Source organism: Leguminivora glycinivorella, chromosome 27 (assembly GCF_023078275.1).
Source record: "Leguminivora glycinivorella isolate SPB_JAAS2020 chromosome 27, LegGlyc_1.1, whole genome shotgun sequence".
NCBI lineage: Eukaryota > Metazoa > Arthropoda > Insecta > Lepidoptera > Tortricidae > Leguminivora > Leguminivora glycinivorella.
The window spans coordinates 6,712,421-6,734,005 of record NC_062997.1 but is presented as its reverse complement, the minus strand read 5'-3'; the positions used below and the strand labels follow the sequence as shown (position 1 = coordinate 6,734,005).

Sequence of the window (21,585 nt, the reverse complement as noted above, 5' to 3'; positions counted from 1 at the left end):
AACGCTAAACTCGAGAATAAGTCCAACTCCTTCATCATCAGCCCAACTAGTGACTTTCCTAGTGGGTTTTGACTTCAAGATTGTTGACAGTTTCGACTCAAGTTTCAGCGGTACCATTGTATCTTGGTGCTACTGTCATGCTTAGGTCTCTAAGAAAATGTCAATGACCTGGATTCATATCGGAAAGTTTGGGGTCTTGAAGAAATCCAGTTTTCTGGTCCTTAGAGTCTCGCCAAACTCAAGAGTAAGTTCTACCCTTCTTCGCCCATTGTAATCAGCTCAGCTTGTGCTTTATCTCCAGAGATTTGACCTCAACAAGCCAGTTTACTCAATAGCCCGATAGGAGCGTCCATATACAAGTGTGGGTTTAAGAACTTGCAAGAGGTTTCAATACAAACCGCCCGGCATTTCCGATCTCCTTCCTTTCGTGGCTTCCAACACTCTAAGGTTAGGTTAGGTAACCCTTAAATCCCTCAATCTTAACTTTCTGGACCTATTCCATTGACTTGAATATATATTTTTAAAATGTCTGTTTCTGATATTACAGAAAGCGAAGAAACCTCAGCAGTCCGTCGCATAAAGCTGGAGTACGTGGAGCTAGGCGCATGTGACACCGGAGTTGTGTCCATGTGGGACTCGCTTCTAGCTTCCAGGGATCGCTCGCAGCCGGTGGCTAAAGTGGATAGACATATGTTGACACAGGCTGTTATACAAGGTAATACTTTTACTTAAAGGGCTTTGGCGTAGACCTTCGATATGAATCCATTGATATTATGGTAGTTTCTACGGTCTGTAATATTAACAGCATCTTCTTAAAGCAAAATAGTACTTCATCGTCATCATAATTTCAGCCATTAATCGCCCACTGCTGAGCATAGGCCTCCCTTCGTGTACGCCACTTATCCCGGTCCTGGGCTAATCTCATCCAGAAGTGCCCCGCAGTTTTTCGAATGTCGTCCACCCAACGAGCCAACGGATGTCAGACACGAAATGCCAGAAATAGTACTTATATCATAATTACTTCACAGCTCATTGTTTCTGTAATATTTAGCAGCAAAGTTGGACAATTTTAGGCACTAAAACTGGTTTTTTGGTCATAAAAACACTTGAATTTTTACAAAAGTCTAAGGTAAATTTAGGTAGGTATTTGAGAGACTCTACGAGTGTGGGGCCAAAAACAATTGGTTGAAATCTCAAAAAAATTTTGACAAAAGATTTCGCCTCTATCCTTAAATATCATACAAAGTCAAGAGGTTAATTTTATCTTTGTACTTATCCACTTGACCATCACACAATAGCATAGTATCCAAAAAGATATGCTGCAGATCGTCCGTGGATACCTTAGTATCCCAACAAGTGGAAGGAGAAGCAGTAGTATAGTGACATCTAGTGGAATATTGCGGCATTATTTACAAATTTTCTCGGTACAACAAACCTTACCAAATAGTTTTCTCAAAACAATAGATGGCAGTTCTTAATTAAACTGCGCGTGTTTGTAGAGGGCTAATTTATGTTCATTTACCAGGTGTTCCCCGCATGAGCCGCGGTCTGGTGTGGTACTTCCTCGCAGAGCAAGCCTGCCTCCGCTCCCCTCCACCGGATCCGAAGCAGTATCCGAAATACCAGACCTCCTACAAGACGCTGTTAGCCGGTCTCACTAAACATCAGCACGCCATCCTTATAGACCTTGGTAAGACTATGGCCAAATTGAGAGATGGGCCTAAATATGGACTTTGCCGAATACGAATATTCGGCCGAACATTCGGTTCAGCTCTTACCGAACCGAACATTCGGCCGAATATTCGGTTACACGATATTTTTTAAGGGGATTCATTAAAACTTTTAAATGATTGATAATCGTTACATATGTTACTACAACCATCTATATCTATTTTTTTAAGATTTAGTGAATAACTAAAACTTAGTTAAAACAACTCTGAATCCTTTTCAACTCTTAAACTACGGTTTTTAACTTAAAAAAAAAAAAACAATTGTATTTATATTTTGACGCATAGGTTTCTCTCTTTTTAGCAGTTCCTGAAAAAGCTACTAAAATAGGAGCTTATTATCCAATGGAATACGTAAGATCTTCATTAGTTGTTTACTTTGTTTATTCGGTAAATATTCGGCAATGCAACCGAATAATTCGGCCGAATACGAACAATTAAAAACTTGCTGAATATGCCGAATACCGAATATTTACCGAATATTCGGCCCATCTCTAGTCTAATTGAAATTGAAATCATTTATTTCAGACTTATTTACCATAATAATAGGGTGCCTTAGTACTTATTACAGAGGCATAATATAATAAAGAGTACTACCGTATAGTAACAGATGCCTATAGAGGGACCTAGGCTTCATCAGAATGACATGGAATGAATGAATGACAGGATTTATTGTAATTCATTATACGCGGTATAATCCGTGTCTATAGTTTTATTTCAATTTGTGATAACATTGATCATAAATAAATAAATAAATAAATATTTTAGGACATTCTTACACAGATTGACTGAGGCCCACGGTAAGCTCAAGAAGGCTTGTGTTGTGGGTACTCAGACAACGATATATATAATATATAAATACTATAATGCAACGTAAACAGAAACCACCGCGCGTAGTAAAAATATGAGCGATAAGCGCTCCTCAATGAGCCCGGTACTAGTAACCCGCCTTACCCCGCGCGCGCGCAGCCCGCTCGTTCGCCCGCGCCAGGCCTTTATAAGCCACCGCGCGGCCGGCGCTCGCTCAGTTGGTCTCGCGCAGCGATCCGATCACATTGACATGGGACGGAGTAGCTGACTTGACGAGCTAAGCATCGCGACCGCCCGGTATTGCTTCCGTAGCACGGTACGTGCCGGTCAGCCGCTAGGTATTTGTCTAAGTGCTAGGATGTACACTTTGTACTTAGGTGTAGTTGCGCTGAGTGATACTTCCGTAGCACGGGATATCTGATTGGCATTGCACTACGTTTCGTATGCATATTAGTTTAAGAACCGTAAGTTGTAATATGTTTTAGTTGTAAATGCTAAGTTTAGCTTGTCGCTTAATTGTTAAAGTAAAGTTATTAGTTAAATTCTGTTGCCTTGTTTTAGCGCATGTTTGGTTTTCGAAACGCTTAGCTTTGTTAAAGTTACAATTTCACTGTATTATTATATTCTCTTGTAAACTTTTATAGTTAGTTTCCCATTTGCTAGCATTGTTTAATGTTAATGTTTGCTCAATAATAATTTACGCTTGCTGCTTATTGTTTAGCTTTCTTGTTTCTCACTTTTGGTACTAGCTTGCCGTACTGTTTTGTTAATATTTACTGTGACGCATTCAACTCATTGCTTTTAGTTTTTTTCCATTTCTTAGTTTTAGCTAACGCTTGTCTTACTGTTTCTGTAATATTTACTGTCGTTCGGTTTTCTTGACAATAAACGTCTTTAAATCTGCCGTGGTGGTTTCTATATTCGAACCTGCATTATAATACTTATATACATAGAAAACATCCATGACTCGGGAACAAATATCTGTGCTCATCACACAAATAAATGCCCTTACCGGGATTCGAACCCGGGACCGCGGCGTAGCAGGCAGGGTCACTACCGACTGCGCCAGACCGGTCGTCAAATTTCATCATTCATCATCATTTAATCATTTAATTAGGCATCTAATAATTTTGTGTAATAGGCGAGACGACTAAAAAAAACGAATTAGTCCGTCAGTTAGATTATCAAAGAATTTTAGACACGTATTTTTTCTTTTTTTCTCGTAAACGAAAAATGACGACGGTACAGTGCGTTGAAGTTTCGGGTGACGTCACGCCTAGGTACAATTTTACTAAGTGACGTCACAAGCCCCCACTCCGGAACTTTGATGCTCTATATCTTTGTATTTTTTCATTAATTAGAAAAAGCGAAATATATGTGTTCAGTATTTATTGGACGATCTAACTGACGGACTAAACAGTATGCCATTTTTTAGGGTTCCGTAGTCAACTAGGAACCCTTATACTTTCACCATGTCTGTCCGTCCGTCCGCGGATAATCTTAGTAACCGTTAGCACTAGAAAGCTAAAATTTGGTAACAATATGTATATCAATCACGCCAACAAAGTGCAGATATAAAAAATGAAAAAAAAATGTTTTATTAGGGTACCCCCCCTACATGTAAAGTGGGGGATGATATTTTTTTCATTCCAACCCCAACGTGTGATATATTGTTGGATAGGTATTTAAAAATGAATACGGGTTTACTAAGATCATTTTTTGATAATATTAATATTTTCGGAAATAATCGGTCCTAAAGGAAAAAAAAAGTGCGTCCCCCCCTCTAACTTTTGAACCATATGTTTAAAAAATATGAAAAAAATCACAAAAGTAGAACTTTATAAAGACTTTCTAGGAAAATTGTTTTGAACTTGATAGGATCAGTAGTTTTTGAGAAAAATACGGAAAACTACGGAACTCTACACTGAGCGTGGCCCGACACGCTCTTGGCCGGTTTTTTTATGTAGTCGTCATCCCAATTCAACGTAGGTACCTATTTGTTTCAGGTCGCACCTTCCCCCAGCACTCATATTTCGCGTCGGCCCTCGGTCCCGGACAACTCGCCCTCTACAACATACTGAAAGCCTATTCCCTTGTAGACCCGGACGTTGGCTACTGCCAGGGTCTTAGCTTCGTCGCTGGAGTACTATTACTACACGTAAGTACACGCAAAGTCATATCTCTAACTCTGTATAGGTGCAATTCCCGTCAGCGCGTCAGGAAAACACTCATAATTAATTCAGGGAGTAACTTTTCCTTGATGTCAACTACTGATTTTGTAGATAAGAAGACGCGCTGTTTAAAACAAGTGCTTTTCTTATCAATAAGTATATACTGAGACTAAAACCAGACGTAGAAAACTACCAATTTTGCGATTTTCTACTTTTTGACATTACCGGACTCTTAAGTTTGTACATTTGGATCACGTCTCCGATTTGGATGAAAATTGGTAGGCTGATCCGAATGATGCTGAGCAATATCCACTAGGTTTCCTAAAAACGTTCCTAGCCATGTTTGATGGGAATCGGTCAGTGGACCGATAGTGATGTCGGTTTTTTTTTTTCAAAATGTAATTCTATGAAATAATATTTGTGCAGACGGAGGAAGCTGATGCCTTCATTCTCTTGCGGCACCTCATGTTCAGACGTGGACTCAGGAAACAGTACTTGCCAGACATGAGCGCTCTTCAAGTACAGGTAACTGATCACCCCCGAAGCTGGATTCGCGGTTGACAGCGACAGTATAAGTGTACCTACTGTTTAGCGACAATCATGCGTCAATCACGCGTCAACTAGCGTAAATTATCAGTACTGCTACTTGTCAATAGATGTCGCGACGAACGAAAAGTCTAATGCTCATCAATTTTTAGCTAATATTACAATAGTATTTAATCAGAATACTGATGTTTTCAATTCCTTCTTCTTGTAATATAAGCTGTAAACTGTACTAATATAATTTTTTTGGCAGACGAGACACTGTTGAGATCGAGTAGTGGTACTGATAATTCAGCTATTTGACGTGTGATTGACGCGTGATTGTCGCTAGATGTCACTATGTATGCGTATACAAATAACTCGCATTTACCATCATTTACTGATGTATGGAGTTACAACTCTTCCCTTACTTATTCCTCTATGATTAAGCTGAGACTTGCGTTTTCTAAGCATATCGCGAAGGTCTACAGCTCACAGAGCCACTAGTTTACAATGCTTCTAATACATTAATCTTTTCCAGCTATACCAACTGTCTCGCCTACTCCGCGACCACGAGCCTGAACTCCACGCCAAATTGGAATCTCTTGACATTTCTCCCGCTCTCTACGCCGCGCCGTGGATGCTGACTCTCTTCACCAGCCAATTTCCCTTGGGATTCGTCGTGAGGGTTTTCGGTAAGTGTATTTTTTTAAAATTATAAATGGGCTTACTCTTGGCCACAGAATAGCCAAAGGCAAAGACGTATCCTACGATGGAGTGAGCTCGCCCAGAAGATTCCTGTTCACTCTTGATTTGAAGGTTGCCGGGTTATATGAGCTCGGAAATACAGCCGCCGGCAAGGAATTCTACTCCTTGTCTTTCTCTCTCTGTAGCCATGTTTAACTGGAGTCTCTTGACATATCTCTTGCACTCTACACTACACTGGATCATGGATGGCTTTATTTACTAGCCAGTTTCCCCTGGGTTTCGTCGTGAGGGTCTTCGGTAAGTCATTATCTAGCCATCTCTTCTACTAATCTAAGATCAGAACTGGAGTCTAGACATCTCTCCTGCTCTCTACGCCGCCCCGTGGATGCTGACTCTCTTCATCAGTCAGTTTCTCTTGGGATTCGTCGTGAGGGTCTTCGGTAACTGTCTTTGTCTAGACATAGTCATCTCTTTCTTCCAATCTATGTCAGAACTGTACAAACTGGAGTCTCTATCTTTCTTGCACTCAATACAGCCCCTTGGATGATGACTCTCTTTACCAATCAGATTCCCTTGGGATTCGTCTTGAGGGTCTTCGGTAATCGGTAAGTCATTATCTAGCCATCTCTTTCTACTAATCTGAGATCAGAACTGGAGTCTTTAGCCATCTCTCTTGCACTCTACGCAACTCCGTGGATGCTGACTCTCTTCATCAGTCAGTTTCTCTTGGGATTCGTCGTGAGGGTCTTCGGTAAGTCTCCCTCTGTTTAAACATAGTCATCTCTTTCTTCTAATCTATGTCAGAACTGTACAAACTGGAGTCTCTATCTTTCTTGCACTTAATACAGCCCCTTGGATGTTGACTCTCTTCACCAGCAAGTTTCCCTTGGGATTCGTCTTGAGGGTCTTCGGTAAGGCATTATCTAGGCATCTCTTTCTACTAATCTGAGATCAGAACTGGAATCTTTAGCCATCTCTCTTGCACTCTACGCAACTCCGAGGATTCTGACTCTCTTCACCAAGTTTCCCTTGGGATTCGTCTTGAGGGTCTTCGGTAAGTCATTATTATCTAGCCATCTCTTTCTACTAATCTGAGATCAGAACTGGAGTCTTTAGCCATCTCTCTTGCACTCTAGGCAACTCCATGGATGCTGACTCTTTCCATCAGTCAGTTTCCCTTGGGATAAGTGTGTCTCTCTCTAGATATTCTTCCCTCTCTCTTTACTACTCTGAAATCAGAACTGTACAAAATGGAGTCACATTCACATCTCTGGACTCTCTTCACAAGTTAGTTTCTGCTCGGTTTCGAATGGAGAAGATGGATTTCAAATAAATGAAATATTAAATATTATAGGACATTTACACAGATTGACTGAGGCCCACGGTAAGCTCAAGAAGGCTTGTGTTGTGGGTACTCAGACAACGATATATATAATATATAAATACGTATATACATAGAAAACATCCATGACTCAGGAACAGATATCTGTGCTCATCACACAAATAAATGCCCTTACCGGGATTCGAACCCGGGACCGCGGCGTAGCAGGCAGGGTCACTACCGACTGCGCCAGACTAGTCGTCAAAACAATTTTAATAGTTTTGGGCAATAAGAATAATGGTGTAGTGGTTATAAATATAATTATTTCTTTTTCGAAACTACATAACGACATGGTTTCGAAAAGCGAATTATTACCAGACTGCTCATAATTTCTATTTCAGACCTAATCTTCCTGGAGTCCCTCGACATCGTGTTCTCCGTCTCTCTCGCACTGTTGGCAGCACATAGAGACGGCCTGATGTTATGCGAGAGTTGCGAGGAAGCAGCTGAGTACTTGAAGCATAAGTTGCCGGATATGAACAAGGCGCTTTGCGACCGAGTTATGAAGAAGGTAGGGTTTTTTTATTATTATTCTCAGTATTTATTTTCACTCTCTAGGCTACTAGGTTTTTTACAATATGTATATAAAAATAAAATATAAAAACATTTACAAAACAATATAAAAACATATAAACATATTATAAAAAACCTAACCTAGGGTGCCGCCAGCAGCGGGGCAGGGCCCAAGCTGCCGGTGGTTAGGGCTGCAGAGAGAGGAACCGTCGGACTATCCGCGCCGTGTCCAAGATCACCGCCTTCTGCATCTGGCCCTTGATCCAGCCACCTAGCGAGAGTCTCTTAAGATGTTGGTCGAGACTCTTCGCTATGAGACCGTTCGCTGAAACGACTATCGGAACAATGATCGTTGAATCAACATCCCACATGGCGGTTATCTCGTGAGCCAAGTCTAGGTACTTACTGGACTTGTCCTTCTCGGCTTTCACGAGATTCTCATCATGGGGGATGGTGATGTCAACGAGCACGGCCCGGCGTTGCGGTCGATCTATTATCACAATGTCAGGCTTATTGGCTACAATAGTCCTGTCAGTGATAATAGATCGATCCCAATAGAGCGTGGCACGACCATTTTCAAGAACTGGCGCAGGCAAGTACTTGTAGTACGGTACTTCGCGGTCCACAAGGCCGTATTGAAGAGCAAGTTGCTGGTGAATAATCCTGGCTACGAGATTATGTCTGTGCAAGTACTCGCCGTTAGCAAGATGAGAACAACCGGAAATGATATGCCTGAGTGACTCTCCGGGACGGCGGCATGCCCGACAAATGTCGACCGTACCGTCCTTCAGGATATATTTCCGGTAGTTGTTCGTCATCATAACTTCGTCCGCAATTGCACAGGCAAAACCCTCGGTTTCTCCGAAGAGGTCCCCGAATCGTAACCAGTTCACCGATGCGAGCAGGTCTACATCGGGTCCCGTGAGGGCCTTGTAGAACCGCCCGTGTAGCTGCTTGCTCTCCCATACCGCCTTGCGGTCCGCAGTACTTAGTACCACAGGTTTGCGCCAGTTCTCTTTCGCCAAGGAGAGCGGCGTGAGGTTTCCGTCAACTGCCACCACATCACGATGCATCCCACACTCGTTGTTAAGGAAGTAATTCCTGAGATTGTACACCTCACGGTTGTGGAGATCTTTGGCATTTAGGAAGCCTCGACCTCCGCACTTCCGTGGGATGTACAATCTCATAACAGACGAGCGCGGGTGTAACATACGATGTGTGGTAAGCAGTGAACGGACCCTCCGATCCAGGGCGTCCAGCTCAGTCTGGGTCCACCGTAGTATGCCAAAGGAGTATGTGAGTAGAGGCATTACCCAGGCGTTAAAGGCGCGCACTTTGTTGCCTCCTGACAAAAGACTGTTAAGGACTTTTGTGAGCCGACTGAAAAAGCGCTCCTTCACCGACCGTCTAATGCCAACATCCTCAATACCCAACGACTGTGACATACCAAGGTACTTATAGGTTTCTGATTCAGAGATAGATCTGAACGACATCGTCTCAGAAAGTTGTAAATTTTCTGAATTTACAACCTCCCCCGCTGTACATGCATGACCGCACACTTATCGACACCAAACTCCATTCTGATGGCGGTACTGAAAACTTCTGTGGTTTTCAATAGCACCATCAGGTCTTGGGTGTTCGGTGCAAATAGTTTGAGATCGTCCATGTACAGAAGGTGAGAGATGACTTCACCCTCTCTCCGAAGCCGGCAACCTAGCCCAGAATCCTTCAGCAGCGTGCTGAGGGGATTCAGAGCTAGGCAGAACCATAATGGACTCAAACTGTCACCCTGGAATATTCCTCGCTCAATCCTTATGAAGTCCTGCGGGCCAGGGGGCCATCCCTGCCTCCTGGTTGACGAAGGACTGTGATCCACTGCCTCATACATGCAGCCAGGAAGGATATTAAAGCTGCATCAAGTTTATACAGCTCCAATACCCTTCTCAGCCATGAATGAGGCACCGAATCATAGGCCTTCTTATAGTCAATCCAAGCGGCCGAGATGGCTCCCTTGTTCCGCCGAACTTGTTGGCAGATGGTCATGTCTATGAGGAGGAGCTCTTTAGTACCACGGGACCCAACCCTACATCCATTTTGAGCGGGAGCCAGAATGTTGTTAGCGACAATATTATTATTATTTGTATGTCTTTCCCATCACGGAACAATGGTATTCCGGACCTTTGGGAGGCGTGCGCGGGGCCGAAGCCAACACGTAGAGGCCCTTTCGACACTTTAATGAAATGTAAGGGGTACACCGAGCGGATGTTGCCTTTGCCCGTATCATGGGACACACGCAGAGGCAGCACCCGCCAGGGTGTAAGGACTATTTGAGAGTTAATGGAATCTAAAATGAACTGGTCTATTTTGATGAAAGTGATGGACTAAATACTGGGTTATGGATAAAAAACCGGACGCCTGCCTAATAAAACGGTATCCAATTTTATTTCCGGCAGACGGTGACTCGTCCCCACAAGATGGGCCCCCACAAAAAGCGACATCCAGGATGGCTCAAGGGCAACACCGGTGTGAGAACTCAAGGGTGTCGAGAGGTGTACACCGCTTTCTGCCCAGTGGCTGTGAAGCCACTGCACCAACTCGCGTCTTATGCAAATTTTCACTTCCACCCCTGGGGCATGTAGCCCTAACGACTCCACTCTGGACGGCCAGCCAAGGCAAGCCAGAGGTAGAGAGTACTGTCCCACCCACCCGCCTTACGGGTAACAGGACTCCCCAGGAGCACTCGGGTACGTGGGGTCGCTGTTCCCCAACAGCTCGCCACAAGCTGCCCTGCGTTGACTGATTGCACTGGTAAAACCAATGGGCGATGGGGTCGTCACATCCCTACGCCATTATTATTATTATTATTATTATAAATGGGCTTACTCTTGACCACAGACTAGCCAAAGGCAAAGACGTGGCCAACGATGGAGTGAGCTCGCCCAGAAGATGCCTGTTCACTCTTGATTTGAAGGTTGCCGGGTTAGGTTTTAGGGCTTTTCTACTCTACTAGGTATACCGGGTGCGTAGCCGAATGGTACAAACGCTCACGAAACGAAACGCTAGTAGATATCTATCTCTATAGCTCTTGCGTATTGGCGCGACGAGCCAGACTACCTTTCGCGGCGTTTCGTTTTCATTTCGCGTCGCAGAAATGCCATTCGGGACTACTACAGATCTGATGGTGCTTTTTTACACACTAGTGCGAGAAGTTCATTTCTTGTCAGTGAACTTACTTTTTTTCGCACTTGTATATACTATTTCTGTTACTCGTTTCGAATTTCCTCTTTTCCGCACTTGTATTTTTAACCCCCAACGCAATAACGACGGGGTGTTATAAGTTTGACGTGTCTGTTTGCCTGTTTGTTTGTTTGTCCGTCTGTCTGTCTGTGTGTGTGTCTGTCTGTGGCATCGTAGCTCCCGAACGGATGAACCGATTTAGTTTTTTTTTGTTTGAAAGCTGAGTTAGTCGGGAGTGTTCTTAGCCATGTTTCATGAAAATCGGTCCACTAGGTCGCGGTCGGGGGTTTTTCAAAATTTAAATTTTGTGGTTAGGTTATTTTCTATTAATTGATAATGAATGTTATTAACCTTCGCCTCATATCTCTCAAGAAGGACGGTTATCAAGTCGTCTGTATGTTTTTTTTTTGCTTCCAGGTTCTAACTCTAGACATTAGCCGTCAGCTTTGCGACTATGCCGTAGAATACGCGGTGCTCAGAGAGGAGATGCCGCGACTGGCGACTCTCACCGAAGACAACCGGCGACTAGTCGCACAGACTAATCGCATGTCGGGTGAACTAGACGTGAGTGTCAAAATAAATATATCTAATGGGCCATTTTTTTTTTTCAAAATTGTCCACCTCACCACACCTCGGACACTGGCGATCAAATATATGAAAGAGGCGCGTTCCTAGCACACAGTCTAAGCTCGTGTACGTGAACGCGTACTATGCTTGTATGAGTGACATATGACAGGTCGACTGTTCGCGTTTTTGACAGGCGGTAACTGTGAGGTAAACGAGAGGGGTTGGGCGGCACTTTCAGAGGGGAGCGGGAGTGGCCATCCTGTACGATAGTACTCTTTATTATACTGTGACCCCACTTTTTTCTTGGATTTCGAAATTTTTATGTCGTGTCCACTTAGAATCGCGACCTCTTTCAACCCTAATAGGAGAAAAAAAGTATCCCAAGGTTTATTCCCATTCCGTTACCATTTTTTCATACATTTCTTATAGCGGTAACGGAATTGAAGGTTTGATAAATGTATGGAAACCTTGGACAATTTTACTACTATCAGGATCGAAAGGCCTCGCGATTCTGAGAAAAAATACCCATGTTACAAAAAAAGTGCGGTAGACAACTTTGAAAAAATTTGGCCTATTTACCCAAGTTTGAAGTTAAGCGACACAATTAGGCCGTTTTCACATTATCCGATCCGATATCGGATGTCGGAAGGATTTCAATGGAAAAAATCAAGATGGCGCCTGTAATGTATGGGATATCGGTCCGACATCCGATATCGGATCGGATAATGTGAAAACGCACTTAAGGGTGCCTATTTGTTAGATAAACTGAATCCCAAACTTTCATAAACATACTTACTAACATCAATTTTCTATTCCAGTCTGCCATGGACGCTATAACAGCCTACCAGAACAGCCAAGCGCGTCTCGAATCCATAAACAAATCCATGGAACACCAGCTCACGTTACTAAGTCGGTACATCGCCGCCCACCACCGGCAAGATTTGCCCACAGAGGTTAAAAAAATAGTCCAGAACCATAACAAAAAAATATCCTTCGGCTCCAAAATATTCTCGTCAAAATTCACCTCAAACGAAGATGATGAAAACGATCCGAAAAAGACGTTCAAAACAGGAATCAGCGCGCCTAATCTATTCGCTAAAATATCTAGAGAAGACGTATTCAATGCTGTTAAGGAGAAATCCTCACCAGAATCTGACAAAAAACAATTTTTATCTAAGAAATCGCAATCCGTAGCAGCTATTAAACCTTTCCCATTAAAGATTCTTGAAGAGAAACCTGAGAATAAAAGGTCTGACAGTTTGAGAAATAGTAATATACTTACTGAATCTTTAAAAGAATTAGGCAAGAAAAACACAGGATTTTTCGCTAATACACATGAACAAATAAGACAAGAGAGATTATTCGAACAGCAGTTGAAACACGATTTTGATGAGAACTTAAAGAAATTAGATCAAAAGCTATCTCCGAAGTATGATGAAGACTTAAGCATATTCCAAAGTAGGAAAAGTATGTCCTTGAATTTGAAAGAACCGAAGGAAAATAAACAGGACAGCGGTTTTGTAACACCCATGAGCCCAGAAGATAAGAAAGAAGTTAGAGAAGACACGTGTTCGGTAATATCACATCCTTTGAGCGACTGTGATGTGGAAATCAAATTTGATGGTCAGTCTACTAAGCTGAAGCAAATCAGGCCTTTTAGAATACTGAGCGAATAAAGTTGTCATGGTGTCATAGAGGAATGTAAGGGACTTGTAACTCCATACATCAGTAAATGCGAGTTATTTGTAGTGACATCTAGCGACAATCACGCGTAAATTATCAGTACTCGATACTAGGGTGTCAACAGTGTCTCGTCTGCCAAAAATTTAATATTAGAACAGTTTACAACTTATATTACAAGCAGAAGGAATTGAAAAGAGAATACTGATTGTTACATTGTAATATTAGCTAAAAATTTGTGAGCATTAGACTATTCGTTCTTCGCGACATCTATTGACAAGTAGCAGTACTGATAATTTATGCTAGTTGACGCGTGATTATCGCTAGACGTCACTTAACTGTTGTATGGAGTTACCACTCTTCCCTTACTTAGTTCTCTATGATATATATTGATTTTAGCTTGAAGTTTAAAATGGTTGCAGTTTATAGTATTTTATGCAACTGGTGGTTAAAAGAGGTCAAAAAAGGTGAGTGGCGTGGGTAACAATTTGAGGCGAAGCCGAAAATTGTTAATAAAGACGCCACGAGCATTTTTTGACTCAGTTAAACACCGTTGCATACAATACTTTTTCTACGACCAAGCACTTATTTTGAAAGAAAATTATAAATCAACAAATACCTACTTTCAGTCATCTTAGTTATCTAGTGGACCGCCTACCATTTTGAATATGCAGTTTGAGTGCAAACATGAAAATAAAACTGTCTATGGTATGGTTCTTTGAAGCCTGGCCACTAAGACGAATCGAGCCGAGTTGAATCGAGTTCTCATACATTTGAATGCGATTCGACGCGTCGCCAATGAACGCAGCAGAAAACGAAGGAGTCTCGACTCTGCGAATTGGTTTGTTAAGTTGGTAGCAATGTATTTACTGAACTGTAACAGCTATATCGTGCTACTTCTACTAAATGTTTTCAGGGTATAGACTAGATAGACTTGTCCTGACATCTTTTATCTTATAAACTGAAATAGATACCATACACTAAAGAAAAAGCGATCAAGCCCACTGGTGGCGAAGCCGGGAATCGAACCCGGGTCTCCAGCTAACGCGGCTGACGTGTTCGACCGCTACACCACCCCGACCGCCGAGGTACCCGTCGAAATTTCGTCGAATTCGCTTTTTCTTTAGTGTATGGTATCTATTTCAGTTTATAATTTATATATAGTAGTGTTACTACTTAAAAAAACAAATCAAAAAATATTTCATAAAATAATTTGATTTGTTCCCTACATCGATCTTTTATCTTTTTTAAGTTCTATGCACGACCTTGTAACTCACGAATAACAGTACGGGAGTAGAAAAAGTTACTTTATGTCATAAGCATTTTATGACTGTTAGCTTCCAAGGATAGCGGGACTGACAATCGTACAAAAAAAATACCTCTGAAAATGTCCCACAATTCATGGATAAAACTAGATAGCGCTGTTTCACAGCCTGGGAGTGGCAAAAATTACATTTTCACCAATATTTTTGCTCTTAAATATATTTTAGGAATAATCGACACATTTCTTAATTTTGATTCATTATATCACTTCAATCAAAGAGGATCGAGTATTAAAGAGAATTACTGTCAAAGTAAAATGTGTAATCACAGTGCATAGACTGCCATCTCTCGACACAGGCTTAAAACTTTTGAACCTCAGTTTTGACAATTTGGCCCATATTCTTAGCATTATATGTTTTAAAATGTCAAATATTAATATTAACGCCATCTAGCCGAGCGTACCCCAAAGGTGTATCGCCATCTAGCTCACCGTACCTTTTTCTGTATGGTTTTGGGGTACGTCTTTTTCTTAGACTATCTGTCTATACGAAGTTATATAGGTCTTTGCTTCAATATACATTTTGAAAAAAGAAATTTGTAGGCCTGATCAGTGTAGTATCAAAATAATAGATGGCGCTGACAAATGGAGGTACGATGCTGTATGAAGATTATCAATCCTTTATAAATCGTCCTTGCTACGACCTATGAAACTCTAAAGTGCTGCTTATTATAAATATTATGTATTAAATGCACTCTTCCAAAAGAAACAGATAGAAATAAGCTCAATGTCTTGTTGTAGTAGGTATTTAAAGCTGTGTTATGTGAGAACGAATCCAGGAGATCAATGCAATTCAATATTTATTGATAAAACTGTAATTTTACACGTCATAATAAAAACAATACAATACAATAATTATTAATAAATAAATAATAAATATAAATAAATAAATATTTTAGGACATTCTTACACAGATTGACTGAGGCCCACGGTAAGCTCAAGAAGGCTTGTGCTGTGGGTACTCAGACAACGATATATATAATATATAAATACTTATATACATAGAAAACATCCATGACTCAGGAACAAAATATATCTGTGCTCATCACACTAATAAATGCCCTTACCGGGATTCGAACCCGGGACCGCGGCGCAGCAGGCAGGGTCACTACCGACTGCGCCAGACCGGTGTCACAGTATTGGTACATGAGTTAGTGCGTTTTCACATTATCCGATCCGATATCGGATGGCGGACCGATATCCCATACATTACAGGCGCCATCTTGAATTTTTTCTATTGAAATCCTTCCGACATCCGATATCGGATCGGATAATGTGAAAACGGTCTTACAGTTCTTACACATTTACTAATCTATTGTGATATATGAGATCTCTAACTATTATGCCCGTGTAATTCTTATCAATTCGTTTATTATTAGGCATCATATAAAATATTACCAGTAGGCATAGAGGGAAGAGTTGAAACTCCATACATCAGTAAATAAGTTATTTGTAGTGACATCTAGCGTCAAATAGCGTAAATTATCAGTACCACTACTCGACACTAGGCGCCAGCAGTGTCGTGTCTATCAAAAATGTAATATTAAGGTGGCTCGCCTAGGTTACCCGAAGCTCAGGCTGCGTTAGATGGCGTTAATCTGCAAATTACCAGTCTTATTTTTTTTGTGGAGTCGTACAGGCATTTATATACTTTCAATTATGCTTCGCGAACATTTAATATTAAAATTGACGTATTACAACAAACATTCAACTTCTCATTGTAACGTTAATCCCCTTAATGTAGATAAATTTACTATTTTACACTATTTTTAAGTACCACTCACACATACAAACAGTGTTTTTGTATTCCTTCTAGTCGATAATTTCACACGGCGACAGCTTGTTTAAATAGCCTTGCGGTAAATAAGTGCCATCGCATGATTTGCATGGAAGTACTGGGTTCGAATCCAGGACTTATTCTCTTTTTTTTTTTTTATACTACGTCGGTGGCAAACAAGCATATGGTCCGCCTGATGGAAAGCGGTCACCGTAACCTATGGACACCTGCAACTCAAAGAGTGTCGCATGCGCGTTGCCGCCCCATTAGAAACTTGTACACTCCCCTTTGCTGCGTGTGCACAGCAAAAAGGAGTGTACAAGTTCAAAGGAGGGTTTGGGTTGCCGACGACTCAAAGGACAATAGACGGAACAAATTAGTTCCGTAAGTCCTCCCGTCGTCAGCACCCCGCACCCTCGTTGAGCTCTGGCAGCCTTACTCACCGGCAGGAACACAACACTATGAGACACTATTTTTTGTTTTATTATTATACACAAATGTATATGTACTCGTACAGTAGTTACTGAGCGTTTTCCACAAAAAAGATAAAAAACCTATTCTCTTACATGGTAATAATTTTTGGGTTCGTCGAACTCAGAATTTCTAACATAATTATCCTAATCTGATATTTTAAAAAATTCCAAAAAGTATAGATAAATTTTAGTTTCTAAACTACGATTCGAATGATTTTTTTTTCTAATTGTTTATTTTCGATGGAGCAAGGGTATTCAAATCGCTTTTGAAATCTTAAATTAGTAAATGAAAATGCAATAGTTAACTGAGTAACGTAATGCTTTAAAAACTCAAGTGGACTTTTTTTATCTAAGGAGTAATTTGGATAAAATATTATATTTAGCGAGGGTATTAAAAGTTGTGTTTTATATCTCAACTTAATAAATAGAAAATCAAAATGACAATAAAAAAATTAATATGTTCTCTAAGATAAAATTGATACCTTCGGCTCTCCATTCTTGCTCGGTCAATAAAAAATACGAAATTTATATCCAAAAAAATACAAAAAGTTTATAGAATCCTGAGAATCGAACGCACCTTTACGGCGTGACAGACGACTGTACACCAACGACGCCATTACATAACACGCTTTTCCCGATGAAATTGGGCTATACATATATAATTATGTAAATATAAATAATAATGTCAAATCCATACTAATATTACAAATGGGAAAGGGTGTGTGTCTGTTTGTTTGTCCGTCTTTCACGGCAAAACCGGAGCGACGAATTGACGTGATTATTTAAGGGGATTTGGTTGAAGGGATGGAGAGTGACATAGGCTACATTTTGTCTCTTTCTTACGCGAGCGAAGCCGCGGTCAAAAGCTAGTTTATTATAAATGGGAAAAGCTGGTTACTCTATAATCTGAAGTGGAAGAATTCGTTGTTTCACCAAAGATAATGTGTGTTTGTTTGTTTGTCCGTCTTTCACGGCCAAACGGAGCGACGGATTGACATGTTTTTTAAGTGGAGATAGTTGAAGGGATGGAGAGTGACATATGCTACTTTTGTCTCTTTCTAACGCAAGCGAAGCCGCGGGCAAAAGCTAGTACAGCACGGGTAGCATGGTCGCGCGATAGACGATAAAATATCAGGCCGTCCCTGTCGCACTATTAGTAAGTGCGATTATAGGGACGGCCAGATGTTTTATCATTTATCGCGCGACCATAATTGCCTGCCTGGACCAGATTATATTGATGATAATTATTATTTGTAACCATTTAGTTAATATTGTCTTCAGTTACCGCGCGATAGTTACTCATGAAATAAAAACTATGAAAACGGATTAAATCGCGTATAATGAGTTTAAAATTCATCCCGATGTTTCGAACACTTTACAGCGTTCGTGGTCAACGGGTGACTGAGGAAAAATTACAAAGTGCAAAAGCTACCCATATTCTTGCTATTATATTCTTGTATGTTATAACCATTTAGTTGTTGAAGAAAAACATTCACACAACAATAACATAGGTCAACCAGCTCAGTAAATGCAATACATTACTAATACTATGCCCACACTATGACCTATGTATAATGTATTATACCAGACGTGTAATATTTTATTTTATCAACAAAGGCATAATAAAGGATTGTATTGTATTTTTGTATGAAAATAAAAAATAGGAAAGCAATCTAAATATATAAAAGAAGAAGCTGACTGACTGACTGACTGACTGACTGACTGACTGACTGACTGACATATCAACGCACAGCCGAAACCGCTGGTCCTAGAGATTTCAAATTTGGCACGTAGGTTTCATATGTAGTGTAGAGGAGCACTAAGAAAGGATTTTCCAAAATTCACCTCCTAAGGGGGTCAAATGGGGGTTCAAAGTTTGTATGGAGAAACAAGATTAGTTTGACTATTTTATTCGAAACTTCACAGGAAGATTCCTTAACACATATGACTAAATACGTGTTTCAGGTTTTTTGAAAATTTAACCCCTAAAAGGGTGAAAAGGGGGTGATAAAGTCAAAAAATCAATATGGGTATCGTTTTTATGGTTTATCGGGTCGCTGATCACGATAAATACAACGTTTTTAAAATCTAACGAGGCGGAAGTGAAATACCTTCTCCCCTGTTGTGGTGCAATGGGGTTTAAATATCAAAAATATATATAAAAGAAGATATTGACTGACTGACTGACATATCAACGCACAGCCGAAACCGCTGGTCCTAGAGATGTCAAATTTGGCACATAGGTTCCTTATATAGTGTAGAGGAGCACTAAGAAAGGATTTTTCAAAATTCGCCTCCTAAGGGACTCAAATGGGGGTTCAAAGTTTGTATGGGGAAACAAGATTAGTTTGACTATTTTATTCGAAATTTCACAGGAAGATTCCTTAAGACATATGACTGAATACGTGTCTCAGGTTTTATGAAAATTTAACCCCTAAAAGGGTGAAAAGGGGGTGATAAAGTCAAAAAATCAATATGGGTATCGTTTTTATGGTTTATCGGGTCGCTGATCACGATAAATACAACGTTTTTAAAATCTAACGAGGCGAAAGTGAAATACCTTCTCCCCTGTTCTGGTGCAATGGCGTTTAAATATCAAAAATATATATAAAAGAAGATATTGACTGACTGACTGACATATCAACGCACAGCCGAAACCGCTGGTCCTAGAGATGTCAAATTTGGCACGTAGGTTCCTTATATAGTGTAGAGGAGCACTAAGAAAGGATTTTTCAAAATTCGCCTCCTAAGGGACTCAAATGGGGGTTCAAAGTTTGTATGGGGAAACAAGATTAGTTTGACTATTTTATACGAAACTTCACAGGAGGATTCCTAAAGACATATGACATTACATGTTTCAGGTTTTTTGAAAATTTGACCCCTAAAGGGGTGCAAAGGGGGTAAAGTCAAAAACACAATATGGGTATCGTTTTTATGGTTTATCGGGTCGCTGATTACGATAAATACAACGATTTAAAAATCTAATGAGGTGGAAAAGAAATTTTGTCCCCTGTCGTAGTGCAATAGGGTTAAAATATCCAAAATAGCCATAAGAGGAGCACTAAGAAAGGATTTTCACCTCCTAGCATGGGACAGGGACAGGGACAGGGACAGGGACAGGGACAGGGACAGGGACAGGGACAGGGACAGGGACAGGGACAGGGACAGGGACAGGGACAGGGACAGGGACAGGGACGGGACGGGACGGGACGGGATAGGGTTAGGGTTAGGGTTAGGGTTAGGGTTAGGGACAGGGACAGGGACAGGGACAGGGACAGCGACAGCGACAGCGACAGCGACAGCGACAGCGACAGCGACAGCGAAAGCGACAGCGACAGCGACAGCGACAGCTACAGCGACAGCGGCAGCGGCAGCGGCAGCGGCAGCGGCAGCGGCAGCGGCAGCGGCAGCGGCAGCGGCAGCGGCAGCGGCAGCGGCAGCGGCAGCGGCAGCGGCAGCGGCAGCGGCAGCGGCAGCGGCAGCGGCAGCGGCAGCGGCAGCGGCAGCGACAGCGACAGGGACAGGGACAGGGACAGGGATAGGGATAGGAATAGGGGACGGGGACGGGGACGGGGATAGGGATAGGGGAGGGACGGGGACAGGGACGGGACGGGGACGGGGACGAGGACAAGGATAGAGATAGGGACGGGGATAAGAATAGGGATTGGGGTCGGAATAATCGGTCGGCAATCGATATCTAGGCAGTGTAAAATGCAGGTGGCTCAGTGGGAAGGGATTAGTAAGTAGGCATCGGCAAGTATCCTGCATCCGTGATAACTATTATATTCAATGTGCTGTAAGAAGATCGTTGTTTGCTTGCCTTTTATAAGTTTACGTTTGCAATAAGTATAAGCTAAATGGAAAAAATTGTAAGCGATAATGCAAGGAAGTACTTTTTACCCTACCGACCATAGCGTCGAGATACTGGCTATGTGGGTTGTATGAAGTTTCCCGAGTATAAATATTTATATAGGAAAATACATACATATTCGTACCTACTACCTACGCTGTGGTCGCTGTGTAACAATTCTACAATCATTGCAAGAATTTCTTTTAAAACAATAGTAATATGTGTAAGGTACAGTCAGCCAATAAGCAGTGTAAGGTTCTTGGCTGACCGTACAGCAAATAGATCAGTTACAATGACCCCCCAATGGAAATAATCGGACATCTGTACCTCGGACAGATGTACCTACAAAGAAACCTACGGATCCAAATGAAAATCTTATTTTTTGTAAACGTTTCAATAAGAATACTTTTATTACGCGGGCGAAGCCGCGGGTAAAAGCTAGTATAGTAATAGTCAAATATTCCATTTAAAAAATATAAAAAAAAAATGCAAATAAAGTTCAAATGATTAAAAAAAACTGCGGGTTGGAACTCAAGATCTTCTGCTTCATAATCGGTGCATTTGACCAAGACGCCATTTCGATTTACATTAGCAGTGCCGAAATATACGATATGTATCTTTATTGACAAAATGCGTCATTATTTCTGAGTCTGCTTGAGTTAACTAAACCAATATCTTTAAATAATTACTTGTCAAGAGCCAAGTGTCACTGATGACAATGTCAATTAAAAATGCGCGAAATATGACGGCTCTGTGTCTGTACACAAAATTTGGCACGCACATTTACGTAAAATTAATAAAAAATTCACATGGATTTGTCCATGATTTCTGTATGAAACAATGTATTT

At 41.3% G+C, this 21,585-nt stretch overlaps 1 protein-coding gene across 3 annotated transcripts in view; it reads left to right on the top strand.

Annotated features, from left to right (window-relative positions):
• LOC125240250 (TBC1 domain family member 4) overlaps positions 1-13,740 on the top strand; it is a 69,168-nt gene extending 55,428 nt beyond the window's left edge. For all 3 annotated transcript variants that reach the window (XM_048148083.1, XM_048148084.1, XM_048148085.1), the window contains 8 exons: positions 548-715; positions 1,526-1,690; positions 4,544-4,695; positions 5,135-5,233; positions 5,772-5,925; positions 7,661-7,830; positions 11,487-11,633; positions 12,455-13,740. In XM_048148083.1, the coding sequence (XP_048004040.1) occupies positions 548-715; positions 1,526-1,690; positions 4,544-4,695; positions 5,135-5,233; positions 5,772-5,925; positions 7,661-7,830; positions 11,487-11,633; positions 12,455-13,312 (1,913 nt within the window). In that variant the 3' untranslated portion in view covers positions 13,313-13,740. The remainder of the gene's footprint in view (positions 1-547; positions 716-1,525; positions 1,691-4,543; positions 4,696-5,134; positions 5,234-5,771; positions 5,926-7,660; positions 7,831-11,486; positions 11,634-12,454) is intronic.
• The last annotated feature ends 7,845 nt before the right edge of the window (positions 13,741-21,585 follow it).